General features: G+C 48.9%; 1 protein-coding gene across 1 annotated transcript in view; it reads left to right on the forward strand.

The window, feature by feature from the left end:
* Positions 1-21,881, forward strand: part of KCNK17 (potassium two pore domain channel subfamily K member 17) — a 173,234-nt gene that overhangs the window by 134,521 nt on the left and 16,832 nt on the right. The window contains exons 3-4 of the mRNA XM_086949540.1: positions 2,683-2,849; positions 18,072-18,240. Coding sequence (XP_086805666.1) covers positions 2,683-2,849; positions 18,072-18,240 — 336 coding nt within the window. The remainder of the gene's footprint in view (positions 1-2,682; positions 2,850-18,071; positions 18,241-21,881) is intronic.

Consider the following 21,881-nt stretch of genomic DNA (forward strand, 5'->3'; position numbering starts at 1 on the left):
ACTTTTATGAGCTATTTAAGTAACTTATCCAAAGTAAAGTATGTCGTCAAACTTAACAAGGCTACATTTCCAAGGAAGGTGAAAAGGAAAAATAATGCTGTACATTTTCAAGAGTTTAGTGTTAAAAAAACACTGCCTGCTGCTTAGGGAAAAATAGTTGTCGAAAATGCCTCAAACCATTTTCATGAACCTATTTTCTGTTTTCGAATGCGTGAATCAGTCAAAGTGCTTTCAAGAGGTAAAACATTAAAATGCAGTTGAAAAAATGAATGAAAACAGTATTTCGGAAATTTACAGGATTCAAGTAGAGGACACATCTGAAGTTGAGACAGAAGAACTTAAATACAACCACAAAGGGCAGGAAGTGGAAGAGCTGCAGCAAAACTCAAACGAGGAGAGGAAACACCTCTTGTCTCAGGTCAAGGCAGAATCGTGAGGACCCAGAGGAGAGACGTCTCTCAAACAAGAGGCGCTTCATGTCTTACTTGAATGTTGAAGAGAATTGGGTACCTGGATATTAGGGGGAGTCTTGGGCACAGGTTGAGAAGGTTTGTGCCAAGGTGCCATTCTTCCTAAATCCCTGGAGGCCATTTTTTAAATACACGGTGTGAATACGTAGCCAGGGCGTGGTGATAATTACTGGTGGTGATGTAGTAAGGATGAAGGCGGCCTTGACAAGGTGGGCAGGGCGGCCTAGTGTGGGACAAGATGTATTCTAGGGATCCTGGCGAGGACATAATGTCCATAATCTAAATTCAATAACAACATGGTGGGAGCTGTTGCCTTACAGATCTGTTCAGGGAGGAAGCATTTTATAACTCTGAAGTCCAAGGTGGAATTGTGTGTTCTTGGCCCAATTACACAGTTAGGTCAAGTGATCCTGACGACCACAGGCCACACTCAGCCGTGCCACCTGGAATGCCAAGCAAGAACAGACTTTTGTGTCTGCCCAGCAGACCCTTGCTAGCAGCCCCCCACCACTGCAATGTGTGTTACTTGTGAAGTTACCAGGTATTCTGCCTGCAGCAGACCATCCATATGGACTGAGGGGGGGGGCCATGCCCCCCACCTTTTTCCAGGCAAGAAGAGTGCCTGCCAAGCTGAACAAAGGTCGGCCTGACAGACACTCTTGTGGTTGAGGTCAGGAGCTAAACATGCACTGAACAGGCAGACTCCTGGCTGCCTGAGCTGAACTTTGACAGGCTGAGCATTTCACAGTCCTGTGGACGTGACCTCCTCGGCCTGGCAAAAGTGCCTCGAGGCCCTCCCTTGTGAAGAAAGGAAGCGTCTCTGATTGCCTGAGACCTGGGCGCATCAGTTTTAAGCCCTGAGGACCTGGGGCTGAGTTTCAATCAGTGACACCTCAACATAGAGTTGGATGGCGCCAGCAGGCTCGCTGACCCCACCCCACTCTCTGACAAGACTGTGACTGCTGGATAAGGTCAGCCAATGAGGGAAGGCAGCAGTCCCAACCGTCCTGGGACCTCCGAGGCTTCCCTGTCGGAGAGCTGCTGTGGAGGTAGGTATTTTTTGTTTTGTTTGGTGAGTGCGTGTGTATGTGTGAAAGTATGTGTATTTGTTAGTGAATCTTGTGAATGGGTGTGGGTGCTTGGGTGAATGAATGGGTGTGAGTGCGGTGTACGTGTGCATGTGTGTCCCTCCCTGCCCCTCTCCCTGGTAAAATTATCGCCCGCCACTGCATCCTGCTTTGGAAGAACTACAGACTGGGCCAGAAGGCAGAGATTCGGCCAGGAAGGCTGTTTCTCAGCCAAAGACCAGAAATGCTGGAAAGTGGGTTTGCCTTATTTCTCTACAAACAGACAAGATGCTGGCAGACTGGGAGTTCATGCCAACATAACAACAAGCAGTGGCAAATCCAATTGGTTTGGTTTTGTTGTTCTAACATGTGCTAGGAGAAATGGTGAAGGCCTGTCATTGCACGTTGACTTTGGCAATGGTTCTTTGTAAATGCATTTCTTCAGTTCAAGGATTGTTTTGTTATCCTTTGCACCCCACATACAGCAGGGTGCTGTTCTTAACCCCTTAAGCGCTGCGCCCGTCCAGCGGCCGACGGCACCACTACCTCGGGAGTGCTGCCGTCGGCCATTGGACGTTCCAACTGCACCTGCGCAATGGAACGTTCAGCACTGGAGCACTGGAGCTGGACGTTCCAAAGCAGCTAAGGTGTTAAATTAGTATTCGTGGTTACATTCTCAACTCTCAGGTCACATACTATTCATTGTTCAGCTTCTTGCAACCGCTGTGGATATGGTGGCTCAACTCGTTGAGATTTATGTTGCATTTCTTTTGTCTAAAATAGCGTTCAAAGCATCAAGAGGTTCCCCAGAAGATGTCATCCTGAAAGTACTGTGTTGTCTTGTGAGCTTTATGATGGAACCATTTTGGCTCCTGGAGGACTCCGTAGAGCCCTGACGTAGGTGTCAGAGTGGAATGCAATGAAAGCTTGTTTTAGAATGTTGAGCTTGCAGTTACATGCACACAAACAAAGACGTGTATTACTAAGCCCTGTGCGTGGCGTACTCATTGGCGGGTACCCAGGCTGGGGAGGACGCTACACCCTGTACTGTCTGCACTTTTTGTTTTCAATCGGTTCAATAAATGACATCACATCATGGGAAGTTTACATCCTTAGGTGTAACACATCCTCTCTTTGCACTCTAGGTTATGGCAATCTCAGCCCTGATACAGTCAGCGGTCGGATATTTTGCATCTTTTTTGCCCTGTTCGGGATCCCGTTGAATCTTATACTTCTGAACAGGATAGGCCAGTGGATGTTGTCCTGGGTTCATCGATGTTCCAACCTCTTAGGGAGGAAACTCCACAGACAGGTACGTGGCATCTCTTTCACAACAGTTGCAGGGCATCTTGGGTGGGTTCCTACACTGCTGTACGAGTCCTGGGACTGAAGTCACATCATATGCTGGACGCTACCCACAAGGAGGAGGCATTTTGTTGGCATGAGATGCAGGAGGGTCCTGGTGGTTCTTTCGCCTGCTGCGCAAGCACTGGAGCTGAAGTCACATCATGTGCTGGATGCGAATACCCACAGGTAGGTGGCACCCCCTTAGCATCACATGCAGGGAGGTCAGGGTGAGTTTTTGCACTGCTGCGCATGCACTGGAACGGAAGTCGTTTATTGTGCCGGATAACTGTACCCAGAGGGAGGCGGCATCTCCTTAGCATCAGATGCGGATGGTCTGGTTGGCTTCCGACACCAGTGTGCGAGCACTGGAGCTGAAGTCACACCATCTTCTGTTTAAACAGACCCAATAGGTAGGTGGCATCTCCTTAGCATCAGATGCAGGGACATCGGGGTGGGTCCTACAATGTTGTGCAAACAATGAAAATGTAGTCACATGATCTGCTGGATAGAAGCACCCAAAGGGAGGTGGCATCGATGCAGCGCTCCTCCGGAAATAATTTCTAAAGACATTTCACCTTTCCCTGAAGCATAATTTCTAACATACTATCAGACAGTGGGGCCCATATCACTGCAAATCACTCTTAAACACTTACACTTTACTCCATGGATCGGTGAAATTCAAAGGAAAAGCTGCTGTATCCTAGTGGAATGCCTAAAACTAAATTGCATATTTATACTATTTACACCTGCAGTTTAGATATATTTACCATGGTTTCATAAAATACGACATTTTTTTATCAGACACACCACCATTGAGATCGATAGATCTGCTAGTAAGAAAATTAGGAAAACTCAAGACCAGCTTGATTCTCTATTTATCCAATGTTTATTAATAGCAAATGCAGCATGTCTAAAATTATTCGCGTTTATTTATTTTATTTCCGAAAATTACTGAATCTGTATTTTGAGATGCCCTACATCTCAGTATCCAAATACCGGTCGGTAACGGCCGAAAATCGGTATTTTCGGCTGTTACCGACCGGTATTTGGATACCTACATCTGGCCCATAGTTCCCAAAACATTTACCTATTCTCCTAACATCCCTATCTAGACTCTCAGATAAAGTGCATTTCCCTGTAAAAGAAAAACAGAGTTAGGCAGGTTTCTTACATCTCAGGAAAAATCACCAGTCCGGCAGCATCTTGAGAGGGAATTGAAGGAAGCGATACTCTTCAGTAAAATCAGCACTTTTTATACCTTTTTCACTAGCTCTATCGAACTAAAAGTGCATCTTTTGACTTAAATGCGAGTTCTGATTGGACAATTTTGGGGTGGATGAGCATCATCTCGTCATCGAAGCTCAAGTTTGCTTCCGTCCACAATTTTTCAAATGGGCCTATTGTTTTATTAAATGTCCAGCCTAGTCCAGTTCCCTATTCGCAACGTTCGACATCTTTCCCACGTTCTGTACCACTGTGCTCATCACTTGGCAGCCATCTGCACTTCCAGTCCAAATCGACCTTGAACTTTATTCAGTCCAGGCTCTAGCTGTTCGCATTCAGTTTTCACACACGCACAGTTCTTTTGTGGCCACAATAATCGAGTGACTCCATTTTCTCTTAGGCCTCACGACTCAGAAATGGGAACTATCATATAAACAAACACAAATGAACGTTAATTTAAATCAATTAACCCTTCTGTTTACCTCCCCCCTTACTAAGGATTTCCCAATTAGTATTTACCTAGCAAAAAGCTACATTTAAGCACAATATACTTACTTTATCTTCGCATTTTTACACAAAAAAACATAAACAAAGCACATTTATGCCGCATTCCATTAATTTAAAGCTGCTTATTAGTTTAGGACATGACAAAATCACATAATTAGTTGATTATGATTGCAACACAAGCAAGATTATTTTCCCATGTGTATTTGTGTAGGTGCATTTCTTATTCTATGTTGGTTATACATGCACGACGTTTCATTAATACGAGTTACTGTTATTGGAGTATGATTTCACAAGGGGTAAACAAAATTTAGTTTCACCACCTTGCTCCATCAGCATCTCCTTAGCAACACATGCAGGGTGGTCCGGGTGGTCCTTGCACTGCTGTGCAACTACTAGAGCTGAAGTCACATCATGTGCTAGATAGGACTACCCGCAGGGAGGTGGCATCTCCTTAGCATCAGATTCAGGGTGGTCTGGGTGGGTTCTTACAGTACTGGACAAGCACTGGATAATCCTACCAAAAGGGAGGTGGCCTTTTTGGGGAATCAGCTGCGGGGTGGGCTGGGTGGGTTCTTACAGTGATGTGCCGTACTCTGGAACTGAAGTTATTTAATGTGCCGGATAACTGTACCCAGAGGGAAGTAGCATCTCCTTAGCATCAGATGCGGGGTGGTCTGGGTGAGTTCTTACAGTGATGTGCCGTACTCTGACTCTGAAGTCATTTAATGTGCCGGATAACTGTACCCGCAGGGAACTGGCATCTCGTTAGCACCAGATGCGGGTGGTCTGGGTGGCTCCCACACCTCTGTGCAAGCACTGGAGATGAAGCACGTGACCTGCTGAATAAAACCTGCAGAGCAGCAGAGAGGTGATTAGGGCTCTGGGAATCTGAGCTGAGGTTTACTTAAACAATTACAACTGGCTCATAAAAGCTGCTCACTGCCGGTCCCTAATTGCTGCTGTGAAGTCTCAATAAAAAGCCAAATTTACAGCCTGAGCGTCATAAAGACCAGATTTCGCTTTCAAACCACACAGCTAATGCCATTTGGAAAACACTCAGAGTTTCCCTTTGAAGTGAGAGCTGGTGGCACCATGGAATGTGTCTCTTTTTAGGTCTCGGCCTGACGTCAGCAGCGCATGCGCTGCTCTCGGCGTACGACGCTTCTTGGAATGGATACGATTCCAAGAAGCCTCGTCCCAGCTCTGCCTGCAGATTTCATTTGTGCGCGTCCTTTGGCGTCACACATTATGCCTAAAGCAGTGAAATGATTGCACTGAAGGCATGCCAATCATTCCTTGTTGCCACCCTGTCTCCTTTTAGGCACGCCCACCGGGATTGGATCGTTTACGTGCAGATTTACACTCTATCCTTTAAATGACTCGAAGCGCTTTTTTTCGAATTTGCAGCGCCGTCCACACGCTTGTAATGGCCGCAGACAGCCTCTCCTGCTTCAGCCCCCCACCCTCGCAAAATGTGGAATTCTGCTGCACCTTCAACGCACCTTATCTCTCTGGTGTTTAGCTTTTTAAAGCAATCTATTAACGTATTAGTTTGCGTATTATAATGAGCTGACGGGTATATTTCGTGTGAGGCGGGGTTGGACTACAGAGGTATGTTTGAATGGTCAGAGCCTTTAGAGCCAGAGAACTAGGTCAGCAGAGCTGCTTTAGAGCCATAGAACCAGGTCAGAAGAGCTGTTGTAGAGCCAGAGAACCAGGTCAGCAGAGCTGTTGTAGAGCCAGAGAACCAGGTCAGCAGAGCTGCTCTAGAGCCAGAGAACCAGGGCTGCAGAACTGATTTAGAGCCAGAGAACCAGGGCAGCAGAGCTGCTCTAGAGCCAGAGAACCAGCAGACCTGCTCTAGAATCAGAGAACCAGGTCAGCAGAGCTGCTCTAGAGGCAGAGAACCAGTTCAGCAGAAATGCTTTAGAGCCATAGAACCGGGTCAGCAGAGCTGCTTTAGAACCAGAGAACCAGGTAGCAGAGCTGCTCTAGAGCCTAAGAACCAGGTCAGCAGAGCTGCTCTAGAGGCAGAGAACCAGGTCAGCAGAGCTGCTCTAGTGCCTACGAACTTGGTCAGCAGAGCTGCTTTAGAGCCAGAAAACCAGGCCAGCAGAGCTGCTTTAGAGCCAGAGAACCAGGGCAGCAGAGCTGCTTTAGAGCCAGAGAACCAGGTCAGCAGAGCTGCTTTAGAGCCAGAGAACCAGGTCAGCAGAGCTGCTTTAGAGCCAGAGAAACCAGGTCAGCAGAGTTGCTTTAGAGCCTAGAACTGGGTCAGCAGAGCTGCTTTAGAGCCAGAGAACCAGGTAGCAGAGCTGCTCTAGAGCCAAGAACCAGGTCAGCAGAGCTGCTCTAGAGGCAAAGAACCAGGTCAGCAGAGCTGCTCTAGTACCTACGAACCAGGCCAGCAGAGCTGCTTTAGAGCCAGAGAACCAGGTCAGCAGAACTGCTTTAGAGCCTAAGAACAAGGGCAGCAGAGCTGCTCTAGAACCAGAGAACCAGGTCAGCAGAGCTGCTTTAGAGCCAGAGACCCAGGTCAGCAGAGCTGCTCTAGAGCCTAGGAACCAGGTCAGCAGAGCTGCTCTAGAGGCAGAGAACCAGGTCAGCAGAGCTGCTTTAGAGCCAGAGAATCAGGTCAGCAGAGTTGCTCTAGAGCCAGAGAACCAGCAGAGCTGCTCTAGAATCAGAGAACCAGGTCAGCAGAACTGCTCTGGAGCCATAGAACCGGGTCAGCAGAGCTGCTTTAGAACCAGAGAACCAGGTAGCATAGCTGTTCTATAGCCTAAGAACCAGGTCAGCAGATCTTCTCTAGAGGCAGAGAATATGGTCAGCAGAGCTGCTTTAGAGCCAGAGAACCAGATCAGCAGAGGTGCTCTAGAGCCTTATAACCAGGTCAACAGAGCTGCTCTAGAGGCAATGAACCAGGTCAGCAGAGCTGATTTAGAGCCATAGAACCAGGTCAGCAGAGCTGCTTTGGAGCCTGAGAACCAGGTCAGCAGAGCTGCTTTAGAGCCAGAGAACCCGGTCAGCAGAGCTGCTTTAGAGCCAGAGAACCAGGGTAGCAGAGCTGCTTTAGAGCCATACAACAGGTCAGCAGAGCTGTTGTAGAGCAAGAGAACCAGGTCAGCAGAGCTGCCGCAAAGCCAGAGAAACCAGCTCAGCAGAACTGCTCTAGAGCCAGAGAACCTGGGCAGCAGAGCTGCTTTAGAGCCAGAGAACCAGGGAATCAGAGCTGCTCTAGAACCAGAGAGCAAGGTCAGCAGAGCTTCTTTAGAGCCAGAGAAACCAGGTTAGCAGAGCTCCTCTAGAGCCTACAAACCAGGTCAGCAGAGATGCTTTAGACCCAGAGAACCAGGTCAGCAGAGCTGCTTTAGAGCCAGAGAACCAGGGCAGCTGAGCTGCTCTAGAACCAGAGAAACAGGCCAGCAGAGCTGCTTTAGAACCAGAGAACCAGGTCAGCAGAGCTGCTTTAGAGCCAGAGAACCAGATCAGCAGAGCTGCTCTAGAGGTAGAGAACCAGGTCGGCAGAGCTGATTTAGAGCCATAGAACCAGGTCAGCAGAGCTGCTTTAGATCCAGAGAACCAGGTCAGGAGAGCTGCTTTAGAGCCATAGATCAGGCCAGCAGAGCTGCTCTAGAATCAGAGAACCAGGTCATCAGAACTGCTTTAGAGCCATAGAACCGGGACAGCAGAGCTGCTTTAGAGCCAGAGAACCAGGTAGCAGAGCTGCTCTAGAGCCTAAGAACAAGGTCAGCAGAGCTGCTCTAGAGGCAGAGAACCAGATCAGCAGAGCTGCTCTAGTGCCTACGAACCAGGTCAGCAGAGCTGCTTTAGAGCCAGAGAACCAAGTCAGCAGAGTTGCTCTAGAGCCAGAGAAACAGGGCAGCAGAGCTGCTCTAGAACCAGAGAACCAGGGCAGCAGAGCTGCTTTAGAGCCCTAGAACAGGTCAGTAGAGCCGTTGTAAAGCAAGAGAACCAGGTAAGCAGAGCTGCTGTAAAGCCAGAGAACCAGGTCAGCAGAGCTGCTCTAGAGGCAATGAACCAGGTCAGCAGAGCTGCTTTAGAGCCAGAGAACCAGATCAGCAGAGCTGCTCTAGAGGTAGAGAACCAGGTCGGCAGAGCTGATTTAGAGCCATAGAACCAGGTCAGCAGAGCTGCTTTAGATCCAGAGAACCAGGTCAGGAGAGCTGCTTTAGAGCCATAGATCAGGCCAGCAGAGCTGCTTTAGAGCCAGAGAACCTGGGCAGCAGAGCTGCTTTAGAGCCAGAGAACCAGGGAATCAGAGCTGCTCTAGAACCAGAGAGCAAGGTCAGCAGAGCTTCTTTAGAGCCAGAGAAACCAGGTTAGCAGAGCTCCTCTAGAGCCTACAAACCAGGTCAGCAGAGATGCTTTAGACCCAGAGAACCAGGTCAGCAGAGCTGCTTTAGAGCCAGAGAACCAGGGCAGCTGAGCTGCTCTAGAACCAGAGAAACAGGCCAGCAGAGCTGCTTTAGAACCAGAGAACCAGGTCAGCAGAGCTGCTTTAGAGCCAGAGAACCAGATCGGCAGAGCTGCTCTAGAGGTAGAGAACCAGGTCGGCAGAGCTGATTTAGAGCCATAGAACCAGGTCAGCAGAGCTGCTTTAGATCCAGAGAACCAGGTCAGGAGAGCTGCTTTAGAGCCATAGATCAGGCCAGCAGAGCTGCTCTAGAATCAGAGAACCAGGTCATCAGAACTGCTTTAGAGCCATAGAACCGGGACAGCAGAGCTGCTTTAGAGCCAGAGAACCAGGTAGCAGAGCTGCTCTAGAGCCTAAGAACAAGGTCAGCAGAGCTGCTCTAGAGGCAGAGAACCAGATCAGCAGAGCTGCTCTAGTGCCTACGAACCAGGTCAGCAGAGCTGCTTTAGAGCCAGAGAACCAAGTCAGCAGAGTTGCTCTAGAGCCAGAGAACCAGGGCAGCAGAGCTGCTCTAGAACCAGAGAACCAGGGCAGCAGAGCTGCTTTAGAGCCCTAGAACAGGTCAGTAGAGCCGTTGTAAAGCAAGAGAACCAGGTAAGCAGAGCTGCTGTAAAGCCAGAGAACCAGGTCAGCAGAGCTGCTCTAGAGGCAATGAACCAGGTCAGCAGAGCTGATTTAGAGCCATAGTACCAGGTCAGCAGAGCTGCTTTGGAGCCTGAGAACCAGGTCAGCAGAGCTGCTTTGGAGCCTGAGGACCAGGTCAGCAGAGCTGCTTTAGAGCCAGAGAACCAGGTCAGCAGAGCTGCTTTAGAGCCAGAGAACCAGGGCAGCAGAGCTGCTTTAGAGCCATACAACAGGTCAGAGCTGTTGTAGAGCAAGAGAACCAGGTCAGCAGAACTGCCGCAAAGCCAGAATAACCAGCTCAGCAGAACTGCTCTAGAGCCTGCGAACTAGGGCAGTAGAGCTGCTTATAGCAGAGAACCAGGTCAGCAGAGCTGCTTTAGAGCCAGAGAACCAGGGAAGCAGAGCTGCTCTAGAACCAGAGAGCAAGGTCAGCAGAGCTGCTTTAGAACCAGAGAACCAGGTCAGCAGAGCTGCTTTAGAGCCAGAGAACCAGGGCAGCAGAGCTGCTCTAGAACCAGAGAACCAGGCCAGCAGAGCTGCTTTAGAACCAGAGAACCAGGTCAGCAGAGCTGCTTTAGAGCCAGAGAACCAGATCAGCAGAGCTGCTCTAGAGGTAGAGAACCAGGTCGGCAGAGCTGATTTAGAGCCATAGAACCAGGTCAGCAGAGCTGCTTTAGATCCAGAGAACCAGGTCAGGAGAGCTGCTTTAGAGCCATAAATCAGGCCAGCAGAGCTGCTTTAGAGCCAGAGAACCAGGCCAGCAGAGCTGCTCTAGAATCAGAGAACCAGGTCATCAGAACTGCTTTAGAGCCATAGAACCGGGACAGCAGAGCTGCTTTAGAGCCAGAGAACCAGGTAGCAGAGCTGCTCTAGAGCCTAAGAACAACATCAGCAGAGCTGCTCTAGAGGCAGAGAACCAGATCAGCAGAGCTGCTCTAGTGCCTACGAACCAGTTCAGCAGAGCTGCTTTAGAGTCAGAGAACCAAGTCAGCAGACTTGCTTTAGAGCCAGAGAACCAGGGCAGCAGAGCTGCTCTAGAACCAGAGAACCAGGGCAGCAGAGCTGCTTAAGAGCCATAGAACAGGTCAGCAGAGCCTTTGTAGAGCAAGAGAACCAGGTCAGCAGAGCTGCTGTAAAGCCAGAGAACCAGGTCAGCAGAGCTGCTTTAGAGGCCAGAGAACCAGGGCAGCAGAGCTGCTCTAGTACCAGAGAACAAGGTCAGCAGAGCTGCTTTAGAGCCAGAGAACTAGATCAGCAGAGCTGCTCCAGAGCCTTAGAACCAGGTCAGCAGAGCTGCTCTAGAGGCAGAGAACCAGGTCAGCAGAGCTGATTTAGAGCCATAGAACCAGGTCAGGAGAGCTGTTTTAGAGCCAGAGAACCAGGTCATCAGAGCTGCTTTAGAGCCAGAGAACTAGGCCAGCAGAGGTGCTTTAGAGCCAGAGAACCAGGTCAGCAGACCTGCTTTAGAGCCAGAGAACCAGGTCAGCAGATCTGCTTTAGAGCCAGAGAACCAGGTCAGCAGAGCTGCTTTAGAGCCTGAGAACCAGGGCAGCAGAGCTGCTCTAGAAACAGAGAACAAGGTCAGCAGAGCCACTTTAGAGCCTAAGAACCAGGTCAGCAGAGCTGCTCTAGAGGCAGAGAACCAGGTCAGAAGAGCTGCTTTAGAGCCAGATAACCAGGTCAGAAGAGTTGCTTTAGAGCCAGAGAACCAGATCAGCAGAGCTGCTCTAGAGCCTAAGAACCAGGCCAGCACAGCTGCTTTAGAAGGAGAGAACCAGGTTAGCAGAGCTGCTTTAGAGCCAGAGAACTAGGTCAGCAGAGCTGCTTTAGAGCCATAGAACAGGTCAGCAGAGCCATTGTAGAGCAAGAGAACCAGGTCAGCAGAGCTGCTGTAAAGTCAGAGAAACCAGGTCAACAGAGCTGCTCTAGAGCCTACGAACCAGGTCAGCAGAGCTGCTTTTGAGCCAGAGAACCCGGCCAGCAGAGCTGCTCTTGAACCAGAGAACCAGATCAGCAGAGCTGCTGTTGAGCCAGAGAACCACCTCAGTAGAGCTGCTCTAGAGTCTAGGAACCAGGTCAGCAGAGCTGCTCTAGAGGCAGAGAACCAGGTCAGCAGAGCTGATTGAGAGCCATAGAACCAGGTCAGCGGAGCTGCTTTAGTGCCAGAGATCCAGGTCAGGAGAGCTGCTTTAGAGCCATATAACAGGTCAGCAGAGCTGCTTTAGAGCCAGAGAATTAGGTCAGCAGAGCCGTTGTAGAGCAAGAGAACCAGGTCAGCAGAACTGCTGTAGAGCCAGAGAACCAAATCAGCAGAGCTGCTGTAAAGCCAGAGAAACCAGATCAGCAGAGCTGATTTAGAGCCAGAAATCAGGTTAGCAGAGCCATTGTAGAGCCAGAGAAGCAGGTCAGCAGAGCTGCTCTAGAACCAGAGACCCAGGTCAGCAGAGCTGCTCTAAAGCCAGAGAACCAAGTCAGCAGAGCTGCTATAGAGCCAGAGAAACCAGGTAAGCAGAGCTGGTTTAGAGGGAGAGAACCAGATCAGCAGAGCTTCTTTAGAGCCAGAGAACCAGGTCAGCAGAGCTGTTGTAGAGCCAGAGAACCAGGTCAGCAGAGCTGCTTTAGAGCCAGAGAACCAGGTCAGCAGAGCTGCTCTAAAGCCAGAGAACCAAGTCAGCAGAGCTGCTGTAAAGCCAGAGAAACCAGGTCAGCAGAGCTGATTTAGAGCCAGAAACCAGGTCAGCAGAGCCATTGTAGAGCCAGAGAAGCAGGTCAGCAGAGCTGCTCTAGAGCCTACGAACCAGGTCAGCAGAGCTGCTCTCGAACCAGAGACCCAGGTCAGCAGAGCTGCTCTAAAGCCAGAGAACCAAGTCAGCAGAGCTGCTATAGAGCCAGAGAAACCAGGTAAGCAGAGCTGTTGTAGAGCCAGAGAACCAGGTCAGCAGAGCTGTTGTAGAGCCAGAGAACCAGGTCAGCAGAGCTGCTCTAGCTGACACTGACTGACTGACACTGACTGACTGACACTGATTGACACTGATTGACTGACACTGACTGACTGACACTGACTGACATTGATTGACTGACACTGACTGACACTGACTGACACTGACTGACTGACACTGACTGACTGACTGACACTGACTTAGCCTGTTATGTTATGTTGTATTTTGTTATGTTATGTGTTGGGAATTTGTAGAGAATGCTCTGATGTGTAGTGGGAGGTCGTTCCATGCTTTTGAGCAATGCAGGAGAAGGCCTGTCTTTCGCGTCTGTTTCTGTACATCATGGGATGTGTGCGAGTTGGAGTCCAGAAGAGCAGATATGTCTGTAGGGTTTATGGCAGCCTGATTGCTCCCGGACAACGTCGGGACGGGCTGCTAGTATATACTACACCAAAGTGAGGTATAGTGTGCATAGAATCCAAGTGACCCCAGAGGAAGGAAGAGGTTAAAGTTAGATAGAACCTTACTCTCTGTTTGTGGTAGTGTGGTCGAGCAGTAAGGCAGTATCAGAGGACAGTGTTAAGCATTTGATGTACACACTCAGTCAGCAAATGAATTCACACCCTCAAGAACTGAACTCTAGGTCAATTGTTTTTGTATACAAATATATATTGTTGTTTTATTTTTAGAACCAAGCAATCCTAACACAGGTAAGCATTAAATACTTCTTAGTAATAAGTTGCTGAAGATAGAACAGTTTGAAAATGCAATAGAAATTGTACTTTGATTTACAGGGGATGCAGTAGGTTGCAACACTTAACAAATACAGTACATTGAAATAAATCGACTTTTTCAGTAAATTACAGGTAAGTAACTTTTTATGTTCCTTTTGTAACTCAGTGCTGGATACCTAGATTCAGCACTGGAACATTTCCTGCAAACAGGAAAGTAAATACGTTTTGGTTATTTGTGCGATTTTTAAAGAATATTTTTAGATTTCAAAACTCCACACACAAACTTTTTGGAAGAAAATTGTCAATGTTATCCTATGGCGGAAAAACAGTTTATCGGTTCACAGGTAAGTTATCAACTGTGGGAGTTAAGGTTCTGGGATTAGACTGAGGGGTCCCCCAGGGTCAGTGATGCACTCTTGTTACACCCTCTGCAGTGTTGAGGCCCAATGCTATCCAATGGGGTGTAGGGGGCCTCCGGTTGGTGGCTGCTGGCAAACCCCCGGTTTGCAAAAGCAATGCAGGCAGGGAGACAAAGGACTTCTGGGTGCGACCACCACTTCGAAAGGTAAGTTGGGAAGTTAAGGGTTGGTTAGGCACCGTCGGTTTGGGCACACAAGGCCGTGGAGCGTCGGGCGCAGGGGTGCCTTTTGGGGTCGGATCTTCTTACCAGCTCCGGGTCGCGGTCAGGGGGGCCTTCTGGATTTAGGCTGCAGGCATCAACTGGAGGCTTGAGGCAGGTCAGGGGTCACCAGATCTTGGGTCAGGATTGCCGGGATGACCTCCTTGTGGTGTTTTTCCACTCGAGCTCGGTCCGGGTTCGGCGCGTGCAGAGTGGGCTGGATTTGCTGTCTCTGGCTGCTGGCAGAGGTTGCAGTTGAACAAAACCGGTGTTCACGGGAGAAGCAGTCTTTGGAAGTGAAGGCAGGCAGGTCCTCAGGGTTTTTGAGGTTGATGGCTGAAGGACAGACCAGGATTTTGCAGGAGCAGGTTCGAGGGGAGACAGGCCAGTAGGGCTGGGGTCAAGTCAGTGGGCATCTTCCTCTTGTTAGCTGGTTGCACGGCTGTTCGGTCCTTCTTCTTTTGTTCTTGTTGTCAGGCTGGATCTGAGAAAGCAAGGTTTAGGGTGCCCCCTAAATACTATATTTAGGGGCATTACAGGTAGGTAAAGGGCAGGGACCAATGGGTCCCTTCCCTGGGGTGGGTACACCCTCTATCGTGCCACCCTCCAGTGGGAGGGGGGCAGGAGCCTGTCCCTGGTTGTCCAGGTCCCCCCATCCTAAGATGGCGGGGACTTAGAGTTGTGCTTCCCCATGCCTTCCCCACCTGAGGAGTGGAGTTGGCAGAGGTGGGCACACCTCTTTCCCTCACTTGTTTTTCCCGACGGTTCTCCCGCCCAAATTGGGGGGTAGAACCAGTGGGGACCAGTTGCTGAAAGCAGAAAATGGTCTGGGGAGGCTCACAAAGGCGGCATTCCTTTGACGTTTCCCCTTCGTGAACGCTGCCCATCCTGGGGGAGGAGGCTTGGCACCTCGTCCCAGGATGTGCATTGTTTCAGGCCCCAAGAGCAGCAGGCTCTTGACCCAGGGGTCCAGAAACATGTCTGTTGGTGGCAGCCTAAGTAGCCTCTCAGTCGGGTCACTAAAAATTGGTTGAGTTTCAGGGGGCATCTCTAAGATGCCCTCTGTTGTGCATTTTATATTAAATCCCACACTGGCATCAGTGTGGGTTTAATGTACTGAGAAGTTTGATACTAAACTTCCCAGTCTTCAGTGTAGCACCAAGTACTTTTAATGGCAGCACTACACTTACAATGCCCAAGAATGGACTTGGGCACTGTAGGGGTACAGGGCTCATGCACCTGTACCCTCACCACTTGTATAGTGCACCCTGCCAGAGGGGTGACTGATCTATGCCAGGGCAGTGGTTTGTGGGCATGGCACACAGAGATGTGTGCTATGTTGACTCTTCACTTTGTTCCGCACCAAGATACGCAGCCTGCAAAGGCAGCGTGTTGGTGTCAGGGTACAGGGCCCCTAAGGGTGGCACAATAAGTGCTGCAGCCCTTAGAGGCCTTCTCTTGTCACAGTGCCCTGGGTACCTGTGGTACCATTTACCAGGGGCTGACATGTGGCCAGAGATGCCATTTGGATTTAGGCTTCAATGCAATTTTAGGGAAGGAACACAGGCCCTGGGTACCTGATTAGCAGGAGCCCAGGGCACACTCAGTAAAAGAACATCAGCAATTCAGCAAAAAGTGGGGGCATACCATGCAAGAAAGAGGGCACTTTCTCACAACCAGGGAAGGTTCAACCCCAATGATGCAAAGGAACAGAAGTAGGCCTCTGAAGCCAGTACCAGGAGGGGACCGTCCTTTGACGTTTTTGGAGGAAAGGGACCAGGCAGCTGTGACCATTTGTCTGCTCTTGGATCCATTTTCCTGATTTTTTCAATATCTCTTATTTTGTTTTCTCTGACTAAAACATGACTTTTATTTCTGTAAGTAGCCATGTCTCAACATTAAATAGTGCTATATTTGTATGTTATAGGAAAGCCCTTGTAGTTTCCTGCATCCCTGATTACCTCTTGCCTGTTTCCAGGCCACAAAGGTGACCGAGGTTCACGTGAGAGATTCTTTGGCAGCTTGGGTGAATAAGGTACAGTGGGAGCTTGGAAAGAGTGTTTTACACTTCTCTATCCTCTCCCACTTGTATATAACCAGTAAATCCCTCCTCACGGAATGTATCTAGTAGGACCCAAGGAACCAAGGCTCATATTGCTGATCCCAGGAACAGCAGAATCTGTTGAGGCAATCAGCGAAAGAGTCAGGGTCTGAGGACGCAAGGACTCTCTTAGCATCAGCATACTAGGACAGTGGGCCTGGCTGTGAGACAATTCAGGTTACTATGTGACTACAACAGTATTAATATTGTTGTTGTCTTTGTTATTACCATCATCATGATATGGAAAAGCTGTATGATTGTACTGTCTGTGTTGTAAGATCCTGAAACATTGTGAACAGTTTCTTGAAAGAAAATATGAGGCATTATAAGGGCTGATTGCCAACATACCACATCTGTGTTTATCTAGGTAGTTGGCTATTACATTACCTGTGTTTCTGTAGGTACTGGGGTGTTACACTGCCTGTGTTTCTGTGGGTACTGGGGTGTTACACTGCCTGTGTTTCTGTGGGTACTGGGGTGTTGCACTGCTTGTGTTTCTCTGGGTCCTGGGGTGTTACACTGCCTGTCTTTCTCTGTGTACTGGTTTATTACACAGCCTGTGTTCCTGCGGGTTCTAGGGTGTTACACTGCCTGTGTTTCTCTGGGTACAGAGGTGTTACACTGCCTGTGTTCCTGCGTGTTCTAGGGTGTTACACTACATGTGTCACAATTCGGAACAGATTGACCCACCTGTAGATCCAGACACGGCGGGAGCGAAACAGATGCTAGATTCACTCCTCCCTAGGGAAGGCACTCCAAGGGAGTGATCTGGATAACACACCACTGAGAGAACCCCGCCCAGGGAAGGGGAAAAATGGAGAAATAAAATATAAAGGACTGGCAGCCAGAAATCATCTACAGCACAGAAGGACGGGTGGAACTCTCATGTAGGGTCTGAGATCTGTGTACCTGCAGAAATACACAAGGGGCACTATAAGTACACCCCCCCTTCCTTGTCTCAACATACACTATAATTATGTAGCGGAATATTACACTCACTGAGAGAAGCTGCCACAAACGTCCATACAAAAACAGCTGCAGTAAAAAGGCAAAAATAAAGCAAGAAAAAAGAATATCGAACCAGCAGAGCTTCACAGTCTTGAGGAGTGAGAGTCTAACATAAATGCCCATACAATAAGAGGGCTACTAACTCACAAGCTATTGGTGCTTCCAAGGAAATGAAATGACTTTATAGTTCCAGTGTATATCCTGAAAGCAATACACTTGCCTCCCCAAGGTTCTCCTAAGCTCCAATCCCGAGCTGACCCACAGCTCTTAGTTCACTGCTACCACATGAAGGAAAAATCCAATGTAGCACGATAAAGATAACAGACTAAACCAAAGAACTGTTAATCCAAGGAAAGTTCACAGCTCACGGTTTACGACACATGAAATGCTAAAAGCGTCTCTTCCTGCTCCCAGCGCAGAGCCTCACAGCGCGTCTCTTCCTGCTTCAGCGCGGCTCCTCACAGCGTGTCTCGTAATAGGTCAAAAGTCAGGCACACCTTGACCTCTGAACGCGTCTCCTCTTGCTCCAGCGCGGCTTCTCACAGCGCGTATCAACTAATCAAAAAAGTTAGGCACACCGCGAAAGTAGCAGGAGACTCTCCCTGCTACCAGCGGTTAAACAAAGTTCCAAGCCCGAATCACGGGCACACGATAACAACTCTCGGTTTCCAAGACTCCAAGTAACTCAGAAGGGGCTAACACTCCAGGTGACAAGCACCGATCGCAATGGAGGTTAGGCAGTTATAGGAAAGGGAAACAGAATGACAGACACAAAGAATGGACTAACACACAAGCATTCTGGGATATGGAGTCCAAGGCTAACTGCACCTAAACCGTGACAACATGTTTTTCAGTGCTCCTAGGGTGAAGAAAGAACCCACCTAGTATGTTTTGTTATTTGCTTTCTCACGTCAGACTATGATCCCATGATTGCTCCCTGTTCGGTTCAGATTATGCGGTTAATACCAGGGTGTTTTCTTGCTTGTTTTTCAGAGGGTGGCGAGGGCCCTGACCAGCTCCTGCGCCCTCCTGGGGGGCCTGCTGCTCTTCCTGCTGCTGCCCCCTCTGATGTTCTGCAGCATGGAGGGCTGGACATACGACGAAGCCGTCTACTTCGCCTTCATCACTCTGAGCACCATCGGCTTTGGGGACTATGTGATCGGTGAGCCGCTGCTCTGTTGTTTGTACTATTTCAGTAGAAGACGCTTGGTTCCTTGTGCATGTACCCTTCCCATCCAAAGCATCTTGAATCTACACCATTCATTGCAGCACTTGATGTTTCATTCTGGTTTGACAGCTCAGCTCTTTACAAATACAGAGAGTAGAGTTTGAGTAAGCCCCTCAGCCATTGGCCCATTTGTCTCAGCCCACTTCCCCCACTGCTTTCAGACATCTTGCATGACATCTTGAATCACCCCCATAGGGGCACCTCTTACCTTATGGAATAGGCTGGTTGGTGTATAATTCTGTCCCCAGTAACTAGTTCCATTTGCAGTATATGAAGGACTACTGTACATGTAAAAAGTGCCCTCAGTTATTGCACATTCCATCCTTCATGGCACACAGGCAATGAATAAAGAAAACAATCTATTTGGGGTATTTGTTTTTTCTCTACGGTATTTCTTAGGACTCAATTGCAAACTAGACTTGGCTGCCTACCTGCTAGTTTGTGTTCACACATTAGTGCGCACAAAACTTGCATCCCAACATGTTGTGAGACCCTGGTCCTAGCTCAATCTTGTCCTCACTGTCACTGTGGCTTTGCAAGGCGGGCCTGTCTCCTGCTATCTCTTGCGCTAGGTGTTACCCGCTGTTTCGGCTCCCATCTCTGCCCATATCCCGCTGCGTCCTGGGACGCTTCCGGGGTCCCTCATCTTTTTCCAACGCTGAGTGCCTTGCAGCCCCTCTGATGCACTTGCCTGGTTGCTTATTAGTATAAAAAGTTCCTGAGCAAATGTTTAGAGATTTTGCCAATGGAAATCCTCACTACTTCCACCACCATGACCATCACCACCATTCCCATTACCACCCTTAACACCATTATCAATACCACCCCCACTACCACCACCACTATCAATACCACCCCACTACCACCATTACCACCACCACTATCACCATTACCACCACCACTACCACTATTACCATCGCCACTACCTCCATTACCACCAGTACCACCATTACCATCACCACTATCGCCATTACCACCACCACCACTACCACCATTACCACCACCACTACCTCCATTACTACCACCACCACTACCACTATTACCACCACCACTACCTCCATTACCACCACCAGTACCACCATTACCACCACCACCACTACCTCCATTACCACCACCACCACTACCGCCATTACCACCACCACTATCACCATTACCACCACCACTACCTCCATTACCACCACTACTGCCATTACCACCGCCACTACCTCCATTATCACCACCACTACCTCCATTACCACCACCACTACCGCCATCACCACCGCCAGTACCACCATTACCACTACCACCATTAGCATCACCACTACCTCCATTACCACCACCACCACCACTACCACCATTACCACCCCCACTACCTCCACCACCTCTACCACTATTACCACCACCACTACCTCCATTACCACCACCACCATTACCACCACTACCTATATTACCACCACCACTACCTCCATTACCACCGCCACTACCACCATTACCACCACCACCACTACCACCATTACCATCACCACTCCCTCCATTACCACCACCACCACTACCTCCATTACCACCACTACCGCCATTACCACCACCACTACCTCCATTACCACCACCACCACCACTACCACTACCACCATTACCACCACCACTACCTCCATTACCACCACCACTACCTCCATTACCACCACCACTACCACCATCACCACCGCCAGTACCACCATTATCATAACCACTACCTCCATTACCACCACCACCACCACTACCACCATTACCACCACCACTACCTCCATTACCACCACCACCACTACCACTATTACCACCACCACTACCTCCATTACCACCACCAGTACCACCATTACTACCACTATTGCCTCCAGTACCACCACCACCACTACCGCCATTACCACCACAACTATCACCATTACCACCACCACTACCTCCATTACCACCACTACCGCCATTGCCACCACCACTACCTCCATTACCACTACCACCACTACCCCCATTATCACCACCACTGGGAAACATCCTAAACAACGAAGTCAGAACAACGACTAACCAGAACAACGAAGTTTGAACAACGAAGACTCACATTCAACGACGTCTGGAACAAGGAAGGTCGGAACAACGACTTTTCAGAACACCGAAGAAGAAGATACTGCAGTGTGTGTTGCACGTCACTTTTCTCCGCCTACCTTCTCCTCATCTTCACTTCGATTCGGCATTGTTGGAGTGTTTAGTGTTACGTCACTCACCACCAACAAATCACAATTCAGTCTTTTTCGGCATCCACACCTCTGGAAAGGAATTTCAGCAATGATATTGGCAGGCAACGTGACATGCCAATGACGGCCTTTACGTCTTGTTTGCAGACTGGCTGGCGAACAAAGAAGAGTAAAGGGAAGTAGTCTGGTTTCATACTGCTGGGTTGTAGGACCGTGAAAAGCGTAAATGGAGACAGCAGAGTAAAAATAGATGATGGACATTTAATGTTGTGACTATGTGTGTAATAATGATTTTATATGGTATGTAAAAGTATACCTTTCATTTGGAAAAATATTTATTTTAAAAAAGTAATCTTCACTTAAAATAATTTACTAAATGCATAATTGAAACTAGCATAACGAGACTAAAATTAAATTAATTGTGCTAGTGCAGACGGGCTCAGCTTGATGTGTTTGGGTTCGACACTTGAGATTAAGAAGATAAACACAGCCTTTAATTTCACTCGGCACGATTGAGCACGCAGATGGAAAAAGATTAAACATGTTGATAAGAAAGAAAATACAGGCGTCAAATAGTAATTGGCAATTTACATTTTATTTGTTGTATAGGAAGTCGTTCTAAAATAAGTAGTGGTTAAGAATAGTTCGTTGTTTAAAATTCGTGGTTCAGGCAGTCGTGGTACAGGAAGTAGTTGTTTAGTCACACATCCACCACCACTACCTCCACCACCACTACCACCATTACCACCACCACTACCTCCATTACCACCACCACTACCCCCATTACCACCACTACCTCCATTACCACCACTACCGCCATTGCCACCACCACTACCTCCATTACCACTACCACCACTACCCCCATTATCACCACCACTACCTCCACCACCACTACCACCATTACCACCACCACTACCTCCATTACCACCACCACTACCACCATTACCACCACTACCACCATTACCACCACCACTACCTCCATTACCACCACTACCGCCATTACCACTACCACCATCACCACCGCCACTACCACCATTACCACCGCCACTACCTCCATTACCACCACCAACACTACCACCATTACCACCACCACTACCTCCATTACAACCACCAGTACCACCATTACCACCACCACCACTACCTCCATTACCACCACCACCACTACCGCCATTACCACCACCACTATCACCATTACCACTACCTCCATTACCACCACTACCGCCATTACCACCGCCACTAACTCCATTACCACCACCACTACCACCATTACCACCACCACTACCTCCATTACCACCACCACCACTACCACTATTACCACCACCACTACCTCCATTACCACCACCAGTACCACCATTACTACCACCACTACCTCCAGTA

Source organism: Lissotriton vulgaris, unplaced genomic scaffold (assembly GCF_964263255.1).
Source record: "Lissotriton vulgaris unplaced genomic scaffold, aLisVul1.2 SCAFFOLD_549, whole genome shotgun sequence".
NCBI classification, from domain to species: Eukaryota; Metazoa; Chordata; class Amphibia; order Caudata; family Salamandridae; genus Lissotriton; species Lissotriton vulgaris.